The sequence below is a fragment of the Eptatretus burgeri genome, chromosome 3 (genome assembly GCF_056783735.1).
Source record: "Eptatretus burgeri isolate ZD-2024b chromosome 3, Ebu_testis_v1, whole genome shotgun sequence".
Classification (NCBI taxonomy): domain Eukaryota; kingdom Metazoa; phylum Chordata; class Myxini; order Myxiniformes; family Myxinidae; genus Eptatretus; species Eptatretus burgeri.
This window is the reverse complement of record NC_140963.1, coordinates 48,946,865-48,969,741: the sequence shown is the minus strand read 5'-3', so window position 1 is coordinate 48,969,741 and position 22,877 is coordinate 48,946,865. Positions and strand designations below refer to the sequence as shown.

Genomic DNA, 22,877 nt, shown 5'->3' with positions numbered 1-22,877 from the left:
GTATTCTGCCCAAGAGTTCGTCACGACTTGAAACTATCGACACGAGTAGACATTGTATGGGACAACTATCGTGCACTCACAATCAAAGGAGGTACAAGGGAAAAACGAGGAACAGGCACCCGACAGCGTGTATGTGACTGCCAAAATCCCTGGAAATTGGCAGAAGTTTCTGGCGAACGTTGATAACAAGAAGGAACTGTTCGCATTCCTGTCAAAAAAGATAACACAAGAACAGTTCCCAGATGAGAAGGATGTCTACATCACTGCAGGTGATCATGTACACCATGCTGGAAATGATCCACCAATGGATCAATGTAACCATGAGGAAGCTGACACTCGTGTTGTAGTGCATCTTCTCCATGCCCTCCAAACATCGTCACTTGGGATGGTCCATACTGGAGACACAGATGTTGTAGTAATCCTTCTGAGAAATTTCCATCACAAAAAGGCTCTGAATCCTGCCGCAGAAATTTGGATCTCCTTCAAAGCCAGAAAGACAACAAGAATGATCTCCCTGAACACTATCGCCACAAACCTGGGTACGACAACGTGCAAAGCCATGGCCCTCTTTCACGCATTCACTGGATCAGACAGCATGTCTTCCTTTAAGTTCAAGGGTAAGAGATACTGCTCCAAGGTGATGCAGGAAGTACCATCCCTCATGGATGAATTTGCAACTATTGTTGACGCTCCATTCCAAACATCGCCAAGACTGAAAGAAGTAGCAACGAACTTTGTCTGTAGGCTCTTCTCCAATGATCCAAACGAGGGAAACGACGTTGACCTCCACCGAATGAGGTTGTTCTCACAGAAGACTAGGGACGTGGAGAGAATTCCCCCAACAAATGATGCTTTGGGTCAACATACTAAAAGAAGTGTCTTCCAAGCAAGTATCTGGGCAACAGCGCACATGTCAATGATGGCTGTCAACAACCCCACTAACCATGGATGGAGGGAAGAGGATGGCAAGCTACTTCCCATTTGGATCTCACTGCCCCTCGCCAACGATGTATTTCATCTAGATGTGAAGTGCACTTGTACAAGTGCCTGCTCTCGGTGCAAGTGCAGGAGGGCAAAGTTGAAGTGCATACGTCTTTGCAAGTGTCAATGCGAGTAGTTGGCCAACAATTGGCCGACTGGTGTGTGTATATAACTGATTTTATTTGCAACTTTCATATTACTTTGTTCAAGCCTGGTGTTGGTGTAGTGGTTAGGGTAGTGGCTTGGGATCCAAAAGGTCCTGAGTTCAAGCCCCGTTGGCTGCTTGAATTAATACACACCAGGAGGTTGACTCAGCCTATCATCCTTCCGAGGTCGGCGAAGTGAGTACCAGTGTACTGGGCCCGGTGTATGCCCCGGTTAGAATAGGTGTACCATATCCCTGTGTCGTAAGAGGCGACCAGGGTTGCGTCAGGAAGGGCATCCGGTGTAAAACCTGTGCCAAATCATTATGCGGATCATAACGGTTGATCTGCTGTGGCGACCCCTCACGGGAGCAGCCAAAAGAAGAAGAAAGAGAGATATTACTTTATTCAGGGAGTTATTCAAGCACTTGTCAGAACAGTTATGTGTTCCCACAACCACATTGTAGAACAGTCATAAGATGTTTACAAATTTCACTTTACCATTGAGTCGAAGCAGAATTGTCATGTTATTAAAACAGATTTTACCTTTGTAATCTTGCTCTATTTTTGTGGATATGCGTCAACACCGGCAAAATGACTGCGTCTATGGGCAATCTGCTTGAAATATAAGTTGCTTCTCTTGATTCTGAGTCCATAAGTACCCCATATGTTCAGATTGACTCATTGAATCAAAAGTTAAAGCAATTATTATATTTCGCATCGGCTGCGAAGGGGGGTCGGGTTATGACCCAAATACCCATTTTTGATGTGACAGCTTGACACTCGAACTAAAACTGTTCTATAGAACCTTACCGTCAAATTGGTACCAAAAACAAAACTTTTGCATCAATTTGAAATGAAAAAGAAATAATTACCCGTGCACGCCCCCCCCCCCCCCCCGCTAGATACCGTGCTGCCCTTTTGCTGTGTTATCATCAAATAAACACAAATTATCGGATACGTTTGTTTTCCAACTGTTTGAGTGTGTTCGATGGTTTATCTGAAAACTTTCTCAGATAGGTGAGCCAAGGGTTGAATGAGGTAACAATTTCTGCAGCCCATGTACAAGGGTAGCGACCAGCACATGCTGTTCAGCAGTAGTAGTGTAGGCTAAATTTTCCTGAGACATTAAAAAACGGCTTGTAATTCCACAAATTATATTTACATAACTGTATTCTGGGTTCATTTCTTCGCTTGATTATAAACCGCCGTCCTGGTGCTTCACAGGCCGGGTGTTGAATCAATAAGAACACTATTCATGTTTTTTGCTCCGAATATTGGGCTCGTCGAGTTCTCATCTGCTGGTATCCATTTATGGATGTTAAAGATTCCACGTCTTTCAAAAAGAGCAAACCATTGGCATTATGTGACGTTACCCTCGACTAATTTCATGTGGTGTGTGTGTACATCAGCTGGGTGTGCTCAATGTGTGCCCAAGTTTCCTGTCGAGTGCTCACCATTAAAGTGGTTTATTAAGCGCTTAAGCAAGCTCTCCATTCGAAACCGTTGATAAGGAACGGCTGGCTTAGCAAGCGCTAGCTAGCTGCTTAGTAACTGTGTCCACGATGGTGGTGTTGGTGTTGGGGGAAGTGGTGAATTTGGAGGACAGGTTTTTGTAAGTAGGAATCACAATCATACATATTTATTAATACTTTCCTCATTATATTGACCTTCCTGTCCAAAATGTATTTGTTTTTCAGTTAAATGTCATTTATCAGAAATGGGAAGCGATCACATCTCCTTTACCTCCTGTTATGTATAACAAATCTTTAAGCAGTTGTGAAAACTTCATTATTAACCTGCAATTGATCACTGTCTTTAACAGACAACAAGACAAATTTTCATTACAGACCCTAGAAGGCATCAAAAGGCTCCATATATCGAACAAAGAGTTTCAAATGGAAACCTCTCCACCATTACAGCATTTTAATTGCATCAGATGTGGCAATCAATGCGAATTGTTGCTCCCAGCTTGCCGGCTCCATAACAGAAGACGCCATTTGCATTTTTGTCACTCCATCCCTTCCCAGTTGAGAATCCCGGGGGTGCATCGGACACATGCTCGTTAATTTAATATTTTATCTGGACCGACACTGCAGGAATTTGGAAGAATCACCACACAAACATATGTGCACCACCCGCAGTCACACTAATCCACAATTTCAACACCACTACCAACTTCCCTCCCCCACCACGACCACGAAAGCACCTTACCCGACTGCAGCCAAACCTCTCCAAGTAGCCCATACTCTTCGAAGAACCATTAATAACATTTTATAGTAATGCAAATCCTTTGCTTAAAAGTTTAAAATATAGAGAATGCACAGAGATGGACATTATCTTACTACATAACAATACACAAAATTGTTTACATTGATAACATTCACAGCTGTAGAGGAACCTATGTGAACATCGGCAGCTGAAGAGGAATCAAGGTCAGGTTTGAAACAGCAAAGGGTTTACCTTGTGTCGCTTGTATTGGTTGCTTTAAGCAGTTTTCTTTGGCTGGAAGAGCAGTACAGGGAGTTAATTATGGGAATCCTCGTCACTTGGGGTAATTGTCAGGTCAGGCCAGATCAGATCTGTGACTTGCTTCAGGTATCATGTAAACCTGTACTGACCTGTTTCATGGTCGGGTTGTCGGCGACGAAACCGTCTCCCCCACCAGGTTTTTTGGTGAGGAGGGTGTTTGGATATGGACACCCAGCAGGATTAAAACCAAAACCTGTCAAAGGGTGGAGGAGCAACTTGTGAAACAAGGGCCATCCATATCTAGTGCCCAACTGTGTCTGCGGACATCCTGCAGTTGGGTTACTTCTTATGAGGAGGTCGGTGGCAGGATTTGCACTCTGGCCACCGTAAAACCCTTCATTCCGCAAAACATTCTTGAAGCATAAAAATCTGAAAACCCACTCTGTGGGAATACCTTCTGAGTTCCCTTCGCAGGGCAGCTCACCAGATGACAGGATTGGGGCAAAGCCTTCGGGACCCCCAATCTTTGATGATAGGAGGGAAACCACGGGGTAACATCCCTGGGTCAGATTGCGGGACAGTGTGTCGGGGTGGTGCTGAGGTGTCGTCCACCAGACGGCGGTCTCCTTGGGTTAACCTGAGGCAGTTCCTTCGGGTGGGTGCCCGGAATGTCCTATCACTAAGAGAGGATGATCACCTGTCTCCGTTATCATCTGAGCTCAAGCGTTTGGACATCGGTATTGCAGCACTCTCTGAGGTTCGGAGACCGGATTGCGGCGAGATCATGACGGGTGGTTCCACCTACTATTGGATTGATCGCTCTGATGGTTACCATGCCCAAGGAGTTGCTGAAGCTGTGTCCAATAAGCTGACTCCAATGATAATTGAGGTAACACCGGCCAACTAGCGTATTATGAGACAAAGGATTCATCACTCCTTGGGTGTCATTTCCTTGGTCTCTGTTTATGCTCCGACTGAGACGAGTGATCTCACCGTGAAGGATGCATTCTATGCCACGCTCGAGTCTCTGGTTGATCAGTGCCCCAGACAAGATACTCTTTTAGTCTTGGGGGATTTAAATCCATCGAATGGAACTGAGAGGGATGGTTATAAGACGTGTGTTGGTCCCCACGGGTCTGGAACTCTGAACCAGAATAGCACTAAGTTCCTTGACTTTGCAAGAAGTCATGGACTTAGGGTGGCCGGTTCATGGTTTCAGCGCCCACAGGCTCATCTCTGGACTTGGGATTCCAACGCTGGAGGTGTGGCAAAGGAGATTGACCATGTGTTCGTTGATGGTCCCTGGAGGATGATCCAGAACTGCAGGGTCTACTGGAGTGCTCAGTGCCTCAATACTGACCACCGGCTTGGTGCAACTCTTAAGTTACACCTTAAATCCAGGAGAATGGTACCATCCCAGCCTCGGCTGGATGTTGGCAAGCTCAAGGATGAGAGGGTAGCTGAGGACTTTGCGAACAAGCTGAGTGGAGATTTGGGGGTCTGGGTGCATTGGGAGATCCTGAAGAGTTGTGGAGTGCCTTCAAGACCACTGTCCTTGATTTTGTCCGTGGATGTCTTGGAACTCACCGTCGGGTGAAGAAGAATTTTGTCTCAAGGGACACTGGATACCATTGACCAGAGTCGCAGGGCCAGGCTGAATGGCAGAGCTGAGCTGTTCAGGGAGCTGAGGCGTAAAACTGAATGTGCGTTAAGGGTGGACAAGGAGTCCTATGTGCGAGGAATCTGTGAGGGAGTAGAGCATCAACTGTGGTTAAGTGATTCTCATCCTGCTTACAAGGGAATTTGCGCATTGCCTTCATCCAAGCCCATCCCTCGATGTACTGCAGTTCGAGCAGAGGGGTGGTAGGCTGTTGACAGAGGAGTCCGAAGTGAAGGCCTGCTGGGCCGGCTACTTTGTACCATTCTGATCCACCAGCTGTCGAGTTGGACATCAGGGGTGTTGCAATCACTGTTGCTGACCCTCCAATCAACTGTGGTCCACCTTCATTTGTGGAAATGGGGTAAAGCTCCAGGGATCTGTGGCATCCATGCTGAACTTCTCAAGGCTGGTGGAAATGCTGTAATCATGTCATTGCATGCAGTTCTGTGCTCTGCCTAGTACACAGGCATCATCCCAACTGACTGGAAGAGGGGTCTTGTTGTCCATCTCTGGAAAGGGAAGGGTGATCACGAAGACTGCAGCAACTACCGAGGGGTGACGCTGCTCTCATGCTGGGCAATGTCTTTGTTTGGATAATTCTTGATCGGGTTTGCCACCATCTGCTTGAGCACCAGCGTCCAGAGCAGTCAGGCTTTACACCAAAGAGGTCAACGATTGACCGTATCCTTGCTCTTCGGGTCCTCACCGAACACAGACGAGAGTTTCGGCAGGGGCTGCTTGCAGCCTATGTTGATCTCTGTAAAGTGTTTGATTCAGTGAATCGGGACACCCTCTGGAGGATTCCTGGTCTTCGTGGGGTGCCACCAAAACTGATCGATCTGATGTCTGAACTCTACTCTGGTACTGAGAGTGCTGTGAGATGTGGTGGTACCATCTCTGACTTATTTCCAGTTGTTACTGGAGTTCGTCAGGGGTGTGTTCTGGCCCTCACACTTTTCAGCACTTGTATGGACTGGATTCTGGGGAGGATGTCAGAGAAATCAAGCTGTGGTGCATCATTTGGGAATGTCAAGATCTCGGACCTTGATTTTGCAGATGATGCAGTCCTCTTTGCAGAGACTGGATATCCTTTTCGAGCCCTCGAGGTGCTGAATGATGAGTCGGAGCCACTGGGATTCCGGGTTTCCTGGATCAAAACCAAGATCCAGGCTTTCAATGACATCTTGGATGCTGCTGGTCCTGTCTGTGCCTGTTTGTGGTGAGGATGTTGAGTTTGTGGAGAGATTCACTTAGCAGTGATATTCATGTTTGTGGTGAGGATGTTTAGTTCGTGGAGAGATTCACTTACCTGAGCGGTGATATTCATGTCTGTGCTGGCTTTGAGTCAGAGTTCAACGGACGTCTGTGTCAGGCCTGGGGAGTCATGGATTCACTGGATCAAGGGGTGTGGCGCTGCTGGTACCTGTGCGGAAGGATGAAAGTCTGAGTCTTCAGGTCCTTGGTGCTTCCAGTCTTGCTCTATGGATGTGAGACTTGGACTCTGACCAGGGATCTGAGATGGAGAATTAATTCCTTTGGTACCAGGTCTCTTCTGAGAATCCTTCGCTATCGCTGGTTGGACTTTTTGTCCAACGAGTGGTTGCTGAGAGAAACTCAAATGAGATTTGTTACCTGCATCGTCCATGATCGTCAGCTGTGGCTGTGTGGACATGTGGCTCGTTTTCCTGATGCTGATGCTGCTCACCAGATTCTCTCAGCGAGGGAGCCTCGTGAGTGGAGGAGGCCAATGGGCCGACCACATGCTTCGTGGTTGCAGCAGGTTGATCGGCATCTCAAGGAAATGGGGATGGGCCAGGCATTTGCCTGGGGGATTGTCAGACGGAGGCCCCTGGTGTACCGGCAGAAAGTGGACGCAGTGACGTGCTGCTCTGGCGCATGCTCTCATACCTGACTTGACCTGGGGTAATTGATTTGATGGCAGGTGATTAGGTATTCCCTCTAATTATGGGTGAGACATATGATTGGGTATATATATATATATATATATATATATATATATATATATATATATATATATATATATATATATATATATATATATATATATATATATATATATATATATATATATACACATATACATTTATAAAAACATACACATATACTATACTCGTATAAAAATCCGTCAAAAATAACATTTGGAGTTATTTTATTCAAAACAAGCAAATATCACTTGTCGCTTCGCTGATGGGGATACTGAAGGGGGGGGGGGAGAAAAAGAGGGGGAAAGAGGGAGAGAGGGGTGGAGAAGAGAGAGGGTGGAAAGTGAAGAGGTGGAGGAGAAAGGAGGGAGGGGGAGTGGGAAGTGAAGGCAGATGTGGGGTGGAACATTAATTATGATTCATACTGTTTCATCAAAATGATTTTGCATGGAATAACAGTGAAGGTGTAAATAAAATAGTGTCTGAAATCCATTTTGTACCGATCATACTCTGAGAACGGCCCGGAGACAAACACTGCCCAATCACGTCCAGAGACAAAACCCGCCGGACGCATCCAGAGACAAAACCCACCGGACGCATCCGGAGCCAAGCCGTCCAGGCACAAAGACTGCTCGGACACATCTGAAGACAAACTCTCATCCAGATATGTCCAGAGACAAACTCCCATCAAGAGACAAACTCCTGGCTGGATACGTCCATAGATAAACACTGCCCAGACATGTCCAGAGACAAACACTGCCCGGAAGCGTCCGGAGACCAACACTGCAGTTTGTGCAGTTTTGTGTGGTGTATTTTGTGTGGCATTTGTGTACTAGTGTGTTAGTTTATTAATAAGAGACATAATTAGAACTGGCACTTTATAACTGTGGGCAGTATTGACAGGCTACGAAGACGTCCTGCTTTGATGCAACACTGCTTTCATTGGACACCTGACCCTGACCCATGACGTTTTTTTTTGTATACCTTGTCGAAGCTCGTATGAGAACTAACACACAATGCATAGCAAGGGGGGCATGAGACAAGAGGGGTGGGAGTGGGAAGAATAAAACAGTGGGGAACAGAGACATTAGGAGATCTGTGTAAGGGAGAGGGATTGGGGAATACAAGATGAACACCACAGGGACTTTCTGGAAGGAAAGCAGGGAATTTGAAGGAGGTGGGCTTGGGTGAAATGTCTGGGGTAGAAAAGATCAATGATTTGGATGGGGGATGATAGGTGGTGGTGAACAGCTGTTTTGAAGGCCTGGAGGGAAGAATGCGATTGAATAGCGTGAGGGAGTTTATTCCAAAGTCGGGGAAAAAGAGAAATGAATGAGTGAAGGTGAGCAGTGATTCGTGATTTTGGTAGTTTTACCAGAAGGGGGTTGTTGGCGGACCTGGAGCGCCCTGCGGAAATGTGTTGGGGACAAGTCGCAGAGAGAGCAGGTGGGGGGAGGCGGGGGCGGGGGGCGAGGCTGGAGAGAAGGTGGTAGAAGAAAGGACCACCGACCTGCCTGCGGTGAAAGAGTGAGAGGCCCAAAGACTCAGCCTCATCGCGGGAGATGCCAATGATCCGAAATGCCTTGGTTTCTGCAGTGTGAAGCCGAGAAAGGTGGGAGGCAGGAGCACCAGCCCAGAGGGGAGAGAAGAACTCCATCAGGATGTGGACAAAAGCTTTATAAGTGGTCAGGAGCTCAGGTAGGCCGAGGAAGGACTTTGCACGACGGAGGATTCCCAGTCGGCGACTGACTTTGGAGGCCAGGTTTGAAATGTGGCTTTCCCAGGAAAGGTCATGGCAAGTAGCGAGACCCACAGCGTCTCATCAACCCTCAACAAGATAGTGAGTTTTATGTTATTATTCACTTGAATTTAAAATGGGATTAAAATATATTCCATTCAAATAAAATGGAAGACCAAATGGGTACAGTCCTGCATTGGAGTCATCAGGAACCCAAACAAGCAAAAAGCAAAGATGAATCAGGAGGAGGAGGAGATTTGGACCATACTCTGTGCAAAGCATTGGTGCTGCCTAAGCAGTATCCTTAGCTATTGGACAAGTCGCCATTCTGACACAGTATACCAGCATGCTGGCACTCATTTTGCTGACCTCGGAAGGATGACAGGCCAAGTTAACCCCACCTCTAATTAATTCAACAGCTGAGCGGGATTTGAACTCAGGACCCTAGGATCTAAAGCCTGCCACCAAAACCATTAAACCAACACCAGGCATATCAGGAGGAACCTGGATTGGATTTGCATTTCAGCTGCTACTCCTCTACCCACAAACCCATACAGGCACAGCCAAGTGAGCCTTATTTAACCAAATAAATAAATAAATAAACCCCAAAAAGAACCCAGATCAAAAAAAAAACATTCTGGCTGCCAGATCATTTGTCCGATCAAGTTGAAATTTAAAATGTGTATTTGCATCACTACTAGATTAGTCCATTTGCCAGAGAAGTAACCTTGTTGTCCTCAAAAGTGTATGGTTTTATGGTGGTTTCTTGTTCACAGGCATGCATAGGCAAAATTAAGCTTGGTTGCCCGGATGGCAACCATGGGGAAATCTGTTATTTTTGCGCAAATACAAGATGGCCGTCATCGACCGGGCTGAAAATATAACTTTTTAGGTAATGAACTTAAAATTACACATGAGACATCTTTTCCATATAATTTTGGCACGAGGAATCGATATTTAACCTTATTTTTGTGATTAGAAGTAAATTTGAGGTCAATGTTCGAGTTCCTGGCAATTGTTTGCCGTGTGAGATACATTTTGAATGACAACAAGGTCACTATTCTGACAACTGGACGCTCACATACGACATTAATGCGAGTTACTAATTCATTGTTTTGTTTTTACAGATATGGCTGATTCAATGTGCATTCTTCCCATGTGTCATGGTGGAGGGGAATTGAAATTCGCTGATCAAGGGATCAAGACATTGATCTCCTGTGCCAAAGCCCGTGGAGATGAAGAGCTACGTGCAAAACTACAGGACATTGCAGATACAATGGAGCACATCTACCCTGACTCCTCAAACAAGGACAATGAAGACCAAGTGAGAGAAAAGGACACAAGAATCTGACCACGTCACAAGGAGGAGGGGAAGAAGAGGAGAGAACTTGATGCAGATGATAGGCGCCGGATTTTACTTGAATTGTCGAATGTGTCTCATCCTCTTGAGAATCACTCACCACATCTGTACAACATTGCCAATGGTCGAATTGCTCTCCGAGAAGCTGAAGTGAATGTTGAGGATTCCGTGGTTATAGGTCAGAAAATGGTTGCAGAGTTCCATGCATCCCTTCCAAGTGGATTCCATGCAACCATCTCTTGCCCCATCAAGACAATGGAGCACTTACACTTTTGCAGAAAGGAGTGAAATTGGGGACAAGACGATCTTTGATCTAGAAACCATCTTTCTCAGGCTGCTGACTATTGGACAGCAAAGACAAATGGAGCTTGGACCTATCTTCCAGTTTGAACTCTGCGCAGTACCCCCCCCCCTCACTGATTGATGAATATGGGTGCTTAAGGAAAGGCAACAAAGCACCACTGGCACACAAACTCTGTGTTCAGGCACAACAGCCTCTGCAACCAGATGTTACCATTGTTGACGTGAGCCAACTTCTCTCTCATATTGTCTGGCCTTTCAGGGGAACTGTGTCAGTCTTAGTTGAGTCCATCAAGACAAGGCTGTCCACCATTGCTGGTCAGAAGATCTTGGTCTTTGACAAATATTATGATGTTTCTGCAAAGGACCATGAACGAGTGAGGCATGCTGGCATTGGTTCCATCAACTATGACCTCACAATAAACACACCCCTGCCGAGTCGAGACGCCATCCTGAAAAACAAGCAGAACAAGTTGCAGCTGTCCAAGGTTTTGAGTACCTATAACTTTGGTGAAGGAGTTACTGTGGAGAGCCGTAGCCATGGTGCATTCAACCATGATGAAGCAGCCATTACAATGATCTCACACCTGCTCATGGCTGCTGAATGTAATGCAAGAGTGATACGTATCCTCTCTGATGACACTGATGTTTTTGTATTGATGGTTTACTGGGTTTACCAGTGCAACATCCAGGCCACAGTGCAGATGGAAAGGTGGGATGGAGCAATTTGGGATATCAACACCACCTGTGACCAGCTTGGCCCCAAGTGTCTGCAGCTTTTGGGAATGCACTACATCACTGGCTCAGATACCATGTCATACCCATACGGCAAGGGCAAAGTGTCAGCCCTGAAGACACTGAGAGCTGGCAACTTCCCTGGTTTGTACCCCGCACTTGGCGAGCTGAACGCAAGCCATGAACAGCTCATGGAAGCAGGGCGGACATTCTTCTGTGCCCTGTATGGTCAGCCAGAAGGTACCACGATGAGTGAGATGAGGTACTATATGTACACAAGGAAGTCTGGCAAGACCCTCAAGCCCATGGCATTACCGCCAACTGAGATCAATCTCTTCCTACATATTTTGCGTACACATCGACAGACAGTACTTGCAAAATCAGCTGATCAGCAGGCCCCACCTGAACTTGACATTACAAAATATGGATGGGACATCAGAGATGGAATCCCAGTGCCAGCAACTTCTGCTACGCCACCAGCCCCTTTGGACCTCATGGATGTTGTACGGTGTGGATGCAAAGCAGAGGGGAAGGCCTGCAGTACTGCAAGTTGCAGTTGTCACCATGCAAAGATCTCCTGCACGCTATACTGCACTTGTGGTTGCAGTGACAAGTGCTTCAACCCACACAAGACTGTGGAGGACAGTGAAAGTGAAGTGGAAGAAGGGAGTGTCGAAGCAGAACTGGAAAGAGACGGGGATACGGAAGGGGACGAGTACAATGAAGAATGGGAATGAACAATACGCAAGTTGTCTACTAGGCTCTATGTCCTCTTTTCCTAAGATGTCCAATATGATGACATGACAATGTGTATGCTTTCTGATTATCAACATACTGTTGTGAACCTTTCATGACTTCACTTTTGCATTGGTGTTGCATAATTTTCAGCAGAAAATAGTCATGGACATTTCATGTGAACCTCTATTTATTCCTGAACATAAAAATAACCCCAAAATTGAATTCCTCATGTCAAAATCATATGGAAAAGAGGAATAACACAGGATGATGTGTTGACCGATTAAAAACTTCGCCCCATCGTCTGACCTGTAGCGGCCATCTTGAATTTATGCAAATTACAGGAGTTCCCCAAGGTAGCCACCCCGGCAACCAACCTTAATTTTATTAATGGACCCATGTTAGTCCAAAATTATCATAAAAGCATACACTTTCCACATCAAAAAGGTTGACAATGGAACACATAATAACGGCAAATGGACTAGATTGTAACTGTGAAGTTTCACATCGATTGATCAAGCGGTTCCAGGGAAAACATTATTTAATATTTTTCTTCAATCCAATATGGCTGTCAAACCATGTGAACTATCAATTAACAAACTTGGACATGCATGACTTGGGGAACATTTATGTGAAGTTTCCCCTCGATCTGTCTTGCTGTTCTGGGGAAGAAGATTTTTAGAGGTTTTTGGGTAAATCTATTGTGGCTGCCACACCATGTGACCTATGATGTCATATGTGTAAACCTTTTGTTCCTCACGGATAGGTGGTCATACGTGTAAAGTTTTGCCTCGACCTGTTCAACCACTTCAGAGAAGATTTTTGAAGGGTTATTTTTTTTAAACAATATGGCTGCCGAATCACGTGACCGATGATGTCGTCCAATTTTTTTCTTTGGACTATTTTATCCCCAGATGACCCTCAAAAATTTTCACACTATTCAGTGTTCTACATATGCAATTATGAAGTCATAACGAAGGCACCTAATATGTCATAAAAAGCACTCATTCCCCATGAGTACTTTCCATGTGCCAAGTTTCAAGTTTTTTTTTTTTTAATTTGTACGGTTTCAGAGATACAGAGATCCAAAGTTTTTCCATTTTTCCAAAATGGCTGCCACACCATGAAACCTATGACGTCATAATTATCGTTGAAACATTCTCCAAGAATAGTCGTACTTTTGCTGAAAATTTTGTCTCTATCTGACAAGCAGTTGTGGAGAAAAACACTAAAATTCTGTGTTTTCAGACAGCAAACAGACAAAGACAAACAAACAAACGGATCCAAATACAATGCCCTCTCCTCTGGCGAGGATAAAAAATGGAAAAACATGGAGGGATGAAATCTCAAAAAACAACAAAAAAACAACCAAGGTGTGAAAGACACCACATTACGATGCCACAATATGACACCACAATCCCCATAGATAAACACGAACAGATGGTATGGAGTACCATCACAACATCTTTTGATATTTCACTTTTGTTGTGGGATTGTAATGGATGAAGAAAAATGAAGAATAACGAAGAAGAAGGATAACAATGAAGAATAACACCACATTACAATACCACAAATCAACACACCAATCGTCTTTGGCATCACAATATCTTACGACATTGTTTCATCAATGGACTTTAAGTCCAAGCTCAGTAAAAAATTTCAAAAACATGTTTTCACTTTGTCGTTATGGCGTATTTTGTATAGCTCAGTGACATTTTTTTTTTAACATGAATCATTTTTAGCTCAGACTGTGACTCAACAAAATGTGACAAATGTCAAGGGGTGTGAATACTTTCTGAAAGCACTGTATATTTTGCTTGCTTTTCTCATCACTCGGGACCGGTACTTTTGTAAGTATGCAAATGTTTCAGCTCTGATATAAAAGGCAAATTTAGTGTTTGCCTCAAACAGTAACAATTGCAGAGTTTGCTTCAAAATCAGCAGACTTGTTCTATCTTTGCATTGTATATAAACTGTACATTATTTCACTAAACAGGAGTGAATCTGTTACTGCCACATTACATTTACAAGAAGAGAGACCAGCACCTCCATGTTTTCTTGTGCACTACATTGGTGTTCATTGCACATGAAATCAAGAGAAGTTAACTTTCTATTTACAGATGTGCTTATCATTTTAATTTTACTTCCACTATGCTTCACTGTAGTTGTTGAACATTGACCTCGATTGCTGCTCTCCCTTCAGTTGTCGAACAAATTGATTATATTTTGCCAAACTATTTGAAATGTTTACCTCTCTGTAAACAGTCTACCTGTCCAGTTTTACTCATCCTTTGGTTTGTGCTCTGATACCCATTTCAATCCTTGGTTTTGTTACATTTTCTCAGAAACCATTTTTGAGTCACCGCTTATCCATTGAGACACTTCTCACTGATGTGTGTCTCACCATCTTCAAGGTAACCTTCACACCTGCGTTTACATTTTTGTCTTTGGATAGATCTGTTCTCCATCATCATATATCACCTAATTAATGGAACCTGAGATACATACTTGGAACATCACTTTTGATGAGTTTTGGCTTTTTGCTTTGACCGTTTCTAATCATAACATTCCTGTTTTCACGTACTTTTTTTTTCTTCCCCCAGACTTGTCATCACAGCTTCTAATGAAACACAGATTCTTGCCACAATTTTCCACATGGAGTATATTTTAGGGGCCAAGACTGATTTTTCCATGCTTGTTATATGGTATTTCAGTCCTGGCAGCGATAACTGAATTTACTGACTTTTGCTCTGATTTACTTATTTACTGACTGACGTTACTTGACCATAGAATGATTGCTTGATCTTATATAGGCATAATACTCATGGTCGTTGCTTATGTGTTCCATGACAATGAACTACAATGTATACTATCAACACGTGACGACCTATGTACTGGTGCCGTTCATTTTCCTATGACAAAGGAGTCGCACTTTCATGATGTTAGCATTTTATCGCCTTTTTCCTCACTGTTTCCATTATTATTTTGAATACTTGAAATGTCCACCAGAATAGCTCATCATGCCTTCTCCACCATGTACCCCCTTTTTTCTGTTTTTGTATGCATAGTCAAGGTTGAGGACATAACAGCCAAAAACAGGACACAAAACATACCTGCATGGTAAAGTAAAAACTGGAAAAATAGGAGGGATTTGGGTGGGGTTAACGAGGGTAGCAAAGATCATGGTTTTTGATTGGGGATGATCTGAAATGGTGAAGAGTTGTCTTTAAGACGTGTAGGGAAGAATGAGATTGATGAGGATGTTGAAGTTGCTTTCACAAGGGGGGGGGAGGAACAATTGACTCGAGGTGAGCAGTGATCCTGGATTTTTTTTTTTTTGGATACCTTGTCGAGGCTCATATGAGAGCTAACGAACAACGCACAGCAAGGGGGGCATGAGACAAGAGGGGTGGGAGTGGGAATGACAAAACAGTGGGGAACAGCGACATTAAGAGATCTGTGGAAGGGAGAGGGATGGGGTGGGGAACATAATATGGACATTACAGGGACTTTCAGGAAGGAAAGAAGGGAATTTGAAGGAGGTGGGCTTGGGTGGATTATCGGGGGTAGAAAAGATCGAGGATTTGGATGGGGGATAAGAGGTGGTGGTGAACAGCTGTTTTGAAGGCCTGGAAGGAAGAATGGGATTGAATAGAGTGAGGGATTTTATTCCAAAGGTGGGGATAAAGAATGAAAGAGTGAAGGTGAGCAGTGATTCATGATTTTGGTAGTTTTACCAGAAGGGGGTTGTTGGCAGACCTTGAGCGCCCTGCGGAAATGTGGTGGGGACAAATCGCAGAGAGAGCACGGGGGGGGGGGGGAGATATCCTTGATGAAAACCAGAAAAAGAACAGGGCCCAGAACGCTACCTTAAGGAACTCCAGCCTGCACAGGAAGAGGGGATGAAAGAACTCCATTTAGGGCCACACGTTGACTGTGACAGGAGAGGAAGTCTGCGAGCCACGAGTGGAGATGGCCTTGAATACCATAGGAAGAGAGTTTGGTGAGCAGTGCAGGGTGCCAGACCATGTCAAAAGCATGCGATATATCTCGGGATATGGCTCTGATTTCATGTCCGGCATTGAGGACCTCCATCCATTGTTGGGAGAGCAGAAGCAGCATATCCAGGGTAGAGTGACCTGGTCTGAAACCAAATTGAAGATCAGAAATCAAACCATTGGAGAAGAGGAAGGATTTAATGTCTGAAGCAATGATGGATTCCATAACCTTGCTGGTGATTGGCAGAAGGCTGATTGGTCTGCAGTTGTAGGGATCTGTTTTTGCACCTTTTTATGCAGGGCAGTAATGTTTGCTGATTTCAAAGCAGATGGCAGATGATCTTGGGCAAATGAGAGGGTGAATAGAACAGAGAGAGGGTGAGCAAGAGCAGAAGAGCAGGTTTTTAGGACACCTGGGCTGATGCCGTCTGGACCGGTTGCAGAATCTGAGTTGAGGTTTGACAGCAAGCTCTCCACCTTGTCAGGAGAAAAGGACACAGAGTCCAGGGACAATTGGGTACGACTGGGTAAGATGAGTAGAGAAAGCGATGGGTTTTGGACACAAGATTTATATGCATACACCGAGTTTAGGCATTCAGCCTTTTTATTTCACGTGCGGTTTCAGCAATGCGGCCATTTGAAGTAAGGGAGGGGATGGAGGGGGAACATACACCAGAAACAGATTTGATTAGATGCCACCAGGATTTTGAGGAGGGAGAGAGGTTTGAAAGTTCGGACTTGAGCTTAGAAAGATGTTGTTTTCTGTCTCTCCCGAGGGTAGATACACACTTGTTCCGAGCTTTATGGAAGGAACTGAGATTACCCTCAGTTGGGTTTGCTTTCCATGAGGCAAAGGCAAGTTGTTTCAGGACAACTGCCTCACCACAAGCTTCAGTGAATCAAGGGCGGGAGGAAGGGGAGGACAACTGAAGACGATAGGGGATAAATCTATGCATGAGGGAGAGCAGTTTCTTTGAAAGAATTCCCAGGATGAGTTGATGTTGGAGAAAGTAGTGATAGGACACCAGTCTATAAGTTTGATGGCTGCTTGGAGACCCTGCCAGTCGGCTTGAGTGAAATGCCAGATTCGACGGCAATGAAGTGGTTCTCTGATAATAGCCAGAGAGATGTCCACTTTAACAAGGACGTGGTCAGAAGAACTGATTGGAGCGGAGGAAGAGCAGCAGATATTATCAGGGAAATTTGTGAAAATCAGATCCAGAAGAGATGGAATACCATTGGTTGAGATCCGAGTCAGGAAGTTGACCGATTGAGTCAGTCCCAATGAGTCACAGAAAGCTTTTGGAGGGAGAATAATGTGATGGTTGCTTTGAGAGAGAGGGGTGAGTTGGCACTGAAAATGGGGAAAAAAAGAATGGTTGATGGAAAGCGAACATTCATAGCAAACTGGTGTTTTTAAAAGTTTTAGGTCAGAGATGCGATTTAACACAATTCTTGATGGATGCAATAAAGGTGAATTCAGAGAATGGAGAGAAGAAATGCTGCAACAGTTGGATTTTTTTAGGCAAGGTATGAAGGAGAGGTCGAATTGAGAGCAGTCTGTTTAAATAGTAGAATAGTAGTGAATTATGATACAGTAAAGAGTACAACACGTGTGAAAGAGGAAGATGAGACATTATAAGAGATAGTTTTTTATTATCCCCCGCCGCGTGGCGGAAAGGGGATATTGTTGTCACCCAGGTCGTCCGGCTGTCCGTCTGTCCGTCCGTCCGGGCATCAACATTTATAGCTGTGAGTGCGATAACTCATAAACTGTTCACCATATCGATTTGAAATTTTGGTCACACATGTACCACCTGAAAAGGAAGAACCCTATTGATTTTGGGCATGGCCGGATCCAAGATGGCCGACTGGGGTGGCCATCTTGAAAAAAATGTTTTTTGTAATAAATGGAAAACCGCTTTTCTGATTTCATTTATTTTTGGTTGCTACGTTCCTCACCCCTGGGGAACTTTTTCGAGATGACCAAATGGTGTCTTGTTTCCAATTCACCTCCCTCATTATCTGGAATATGTATGACCTTTTTAATTCAATGGCGGGGGATTCCCCATCTCTGATGGTATATTTATTATTATTATGATTGCTTGAGAGAGTTTTAATCAGATTAGGTCATGGAAGTGTTGTAGAAAAAAATCATGTGGTGAAATTGGATCAGTAAACGCAGGAGGTGTAAACAGATCACGTGGTTACGGGAGAAGCACTTGACTATGGGAGGTGTCAAAAGTGAAATTATTTATTTTAAATAATGATTGTGTAAAATTTGGAAAAGGGAAGGTTGAAGCAAAATTGTGGAAGTGTGTGGTGAATTTGGACGGTAAACGCAGTGTGAAGCTGCTGGGTCGATGAAAAGTACCACGAAGAGTAAAGAGAGAGAGAGAGAGAGACACGTGGTTAAAGGAGGTGTCGAGATCGAAAGGATACAAGGAAGATTATTATTTTTTGAAGAACAGGTAAGATTCGGGAATGGATGGTTGTAGGAAGAAATCGTGAGGGTAATGGCGAGAGAGGGTCAGCTCAGTAGAATAAAGGTGTGCTGGCAGGAGGAAGAAGAGGAAGAAGAATAATGATCGAGACTCGTGAGTGTGCAAGGAGAGTCATTTTTTTGTTGTTTTTTGGGGGATTTAAGACAAGAAATAGAGTGTTTATTTGGGAGGGATGGGGGACGTTGGGAAAGTGGGGAAGATCGAAATTGAAGATAATGGGGAGAAAATACAAATAAACACGATCATACTCCGAGGAGAGCCTGTTGGGTCGGCCTCAAGCACCTGGAAAGAGAAGGTCGACGAAAACTCACAAAATAGCACAATTTTTGAAACAAAACCGAACTAGGAACACACAGTAACATGTGGGTGAGAAAATAAACAGTTAAAACGGGACAGATAATGACTGGAAACTTAACTTTGAGATCGTCAGCAGAGAGCCCTGAAGGAGACCTGCCGACGCTCCAAACCCAGAACCAGAAGTCTCACCAGAATTTAGGTAGTTTCAGATTTAGGTAGTTTCACGAGAAAAGCGTTGATGGTGGACCATTTGAGCCCTCCAGAAACCTGAGGGGGAAAAGGCATGTAAAGAGCAAAGGATGCAAGACCAAAAAGGAAATGGTAAATGACAGAGAGACCACCAACCTGTCTGCAATGATGAAGTGATAGACCCATGGATGCAGCTTCATCGCAGGAGACTCCAGTGATCTTGAATACCTTGGTTTCCACAGCGTCAAGTTGAGCAAGATGTGAGGCTGGGGACCAGATGGGACAGTAGTACTCCATCAAGCTGCAGATGAAGGTCTTGTAGGTGAATCGGAGTTCAGCTGTGCCAAGAAAGGACTTTGTATGATGGAGGATGCCCAGTCAGCGGCTGCATTTGGATGCTAACTTTGAAATGTGGTTTGCCCAAGAAAGATTATGGCTGATAATGAAACCCAGGAATTTGAATGACTGAATCTCCTCAAAAGGATTGTGAAGAAAGTATATGGGGGAGGGGGTGGTTGTGGGGGGCATTCCAGATAGTACTTTCAGAGAGATAGATAGTGAGAGTGTGAGATTTGTCAGGATTGAAAGACATATTCTAAGTGTTTGACCAGTTTGTGATTTTTTTTCTCCAAGGTCTGAAGAGCGGGAAGACGCTCCAGCCTGCCTGTTTGAAGGATGAGGGATGTCACAACAGAGGGTGGAGACATCAGCTAATATAAAAAGAGGATTTTAATTGTTCTCCGAAGTATAATCTCAAAAACAAAAATACAGGAGGGATTTGCATGTATCTGAACTTTTGATTGACATTTCCTGTTTGAGACAAACAGGCCATTGAACCAAATCAACCAGACACTCAACAGACAGCAATGAAAAACCATGATACACGACCAAGTTTGAATGCTTTCAGGAGATCATTTCACAGTAAGTGTAAATATTTTGCATCTAAGCTTTTGAAATTTTTACAATATTTATTTGCAATCGACAAAATCCTTTGTGTCTGTTCACAGGGTCTCAGTCCGGGTCCAGGAGTGATTTCTTCTGTTCCGAGTCTCAATTCAGCAAACAGGTTAAGTTCTACATCCCTGGTCAGGTGTTAATATGTAAAAAGATATGTGTTAACAGTGTGGTACATTGTTTATTGATGCAGACAGTAGGAATGAGAGGAATGAGACATCAGCATGATGCCTATAAAAGAACATCCATTCATACCATCTCCAGCAGTAGTTTGCGCAAAGCAGTCATCACCCCTAGAACAGAACAAAAGACAAGTACGCAATAAATAAATCTTTCAAGGAATGACTGCTACTTCATGTGACAGAATGTCATGAATGTTACAAAGCCATTTTTCTTTAGCAGTTGTATGAAAGAGTGAAAAGCTCAAACTGCTACTGGAGGTTTAACCAGACTCAGTGGTGTGAGGATTAGAGTGTCCGCTCTGAGTCTGGGAGGTTGGTGGTTCGAACCTCGACCGAGTCAGATCAAAAAGGTTTTAAATGGTACGTGCTGCTTCCTTGCTGCTTCCTTGCTGCATGCTCAGCATTTAAGCAGGACAAAGCATGGGCAAGCAGCATATGTTGGCAACTATTGCACAGGTTTGATGGGCCGAACGACCCCCTTTTCATGGAAGTTTCTTGTCAGGGAACTCGTATAATAAAATAAATATTTGAAAAAAGAACATTAAAACTCATCAAAAAATCCCGCTGTCCAAATATAACCTCTGCCCTAAAATTGACTGACAGAAACATTTCTCACAAGAGATGTTCTCGAGTCATCTGTCTCCCTCCCTTTTACACTTTGACAGACCAAGCTCGTGTCCTGGTGGTGGTGTTACAGGATGGCCATAACTCCCTTTCCCATAGCCTCAGCCCCTCCATAGCATCCCCTGACACCTGTGGAGAATTTCTGCCCACCTGCATCTCTCCGTTACAAACTGTTATTCCTGTATGTAATCTACTGTCTCCTCAGCTTTGACGACTCCATCTATGAGGCTATTCCTTCAGACAGATTATCTGATGTATTCCCACACCAGCTCTGTCTTTCTCATCTGTGGAGATTTCAAACACCACCAAGTCAATTACCTGGGTGTGATTTCTCAAACTACACTCCATGGTAATACAGCCAAGGCATTTTGTGATATAGCTGCTCTTATGAGATCTGTATCTTTTCCTACTCGTATCTCTCCAAATGACAGGCATTCCATTTTAAATATTATGCCAAACTTCAAATCCAGCCTTTCCAGTTTCTTCTCTGCTTCTTTTTGCGATTTTGCTTATTCCCTTGTGGAAGTGTTTATCTCTTTGGCAATCTTTAAAGGATTGCCAAGGCACCGTCATATATGGTACTTGGGCAAAGCTGATAGTCTGCAATCTCCTTCACATTTTGGTCCATGATGTCAACACTTCCTTGAATTCCTTCTTCAACAGACTACCTTCGCTGCTTCACTGTCCCTTCGTGCATTCAATTGTCCAATTCAACATCCTGATCCTCGTACCCTGAGGCATGTGGTGAAGCAATCATGAAACCACAGCCTGCATTCACCAACTAGAAGCAAATCGAACTTATGGGAACTAAAAGTCCCTCCACAACCAGTATCATTATTTGGGTGAGCTAGAGCCTTGCTCACCTGCAGCAAAAACTCTGGAATCTCTCACCATCCTGCAAATTATGCCTCATATATATATATATATATTAGCTGCTGTTCAAAGCTGTATCTGCTGCACATTCCTCACTTTACCTTCACTTCTAATAGATGGAGTCATGTTGGACACTAATCTGGAAATGGTTGAACATCTCAATACTGTTTTTACTGAAAATGCTAGGATCTCCAATTCCTCCCTTCCCTTACCCACTCTATACACCTCAACAGACTGCACTCTGCAGCATGTGGACTTCTCACCTGCAAGGGTTGAGAAGTCCCTCGTCGATCATGACATTCCCTGCAACTCACCCCAACATCATTGGCACTGTTGCCTTCACAAACTGTGCTTTGGTCCTCTCCTCTTCACATGTTCTTTTGCAGATCCTTCTCAGATGATTTTCTGCCTTAATCGTGAAGTAATGCCAATATCATCCCAATTCACAAGAAGTCCAATTCACTCAACTGAAGCAGGTTAGCCTTCTCTCCCATCATAAGCAAAGTGATGGAATGTGTCATTGCTGGGGACCTCAAGCATTATCTCTTCTCCAACTCTCTCCTGCTGCAGCATCTGTCTCTGGAAGGGGTTGATGAGCTACCTGACACATGTCTTTCCACACAGGAAAAAGGTGGGATATTACAGGTACACAGTGAAGCATGGCATCAAAACCCATTCAGGGAGGAAAATCCTGTGCTCTTACACCAAACCTCCCCAATTGGATCAGCTTTCAAATCCCATAGTTTACTTATTTGGCCAACCCCTGGAAGGGGTACAGTCCTTTGAGCATATAGGCCTCAAAAACTCTCATAACTTATCTTGAGTTGACCACATCACTAAAATGGTCTATAAAGCTCGCTGATGCTTCACAATTCTCTGCAGAATTAATTCCAATATGAGCCGCTCAGTGCCAATCACGGTGTATGAGCCCTTAACTGAAGTGTCACGGAGTATGAGTCCCCAATCTGGTCTGATGCAGATACCTCCCATGTTGTTCCTTTGGAAGTGATACAGTCCAATATTCTTGCGTGTTATTGGCATGTTTCAGAAGGAGGCCATATACCAAGGTCTGCTCCTCAACCACCATAGGCAGGTTACTGTCATCTCAGTTTTCTGTCGCCTCACCTCCGGCCTCCCACCTACCCATCTTTCCATCCCCATAATCCCACCGAGTTTTCATATAGTCTTC

At 44.3% G+C, this 22,877-nt stretch overlaps 1 protein-coding gene across 1 annotated transcript; it reads left to right on the top strand.

The window, feature by feature from the left end:
• Nucleotides 1-505: 505 nt before the first annotated feature.
• Nucleotides 506-21,678, top strand: LOC147029834 (uncharacterized). The gene is made up of 5 exons (XM_085872140.1): nt 506-1,113; nt 10,650-12,076; nt 14,413-14,481; nt 19,689-19,976; nt 20,063-21,678. The coding sequence occupies exons 1-2, from the start codon at nt 506-508 to the stop codon at nt 12,067-12,069; spliced, it is 2,028 nt and encodes a 675-aa protein (XP_085728266.1). The 3' UTR covers nt 12,070-12,076; nt 14,413-14,481; nt 19,689-19,976; nt 20,063-21,678.
• Nucleotides 21,679-22,877: the final 1,199 nt, after the last annotated feature.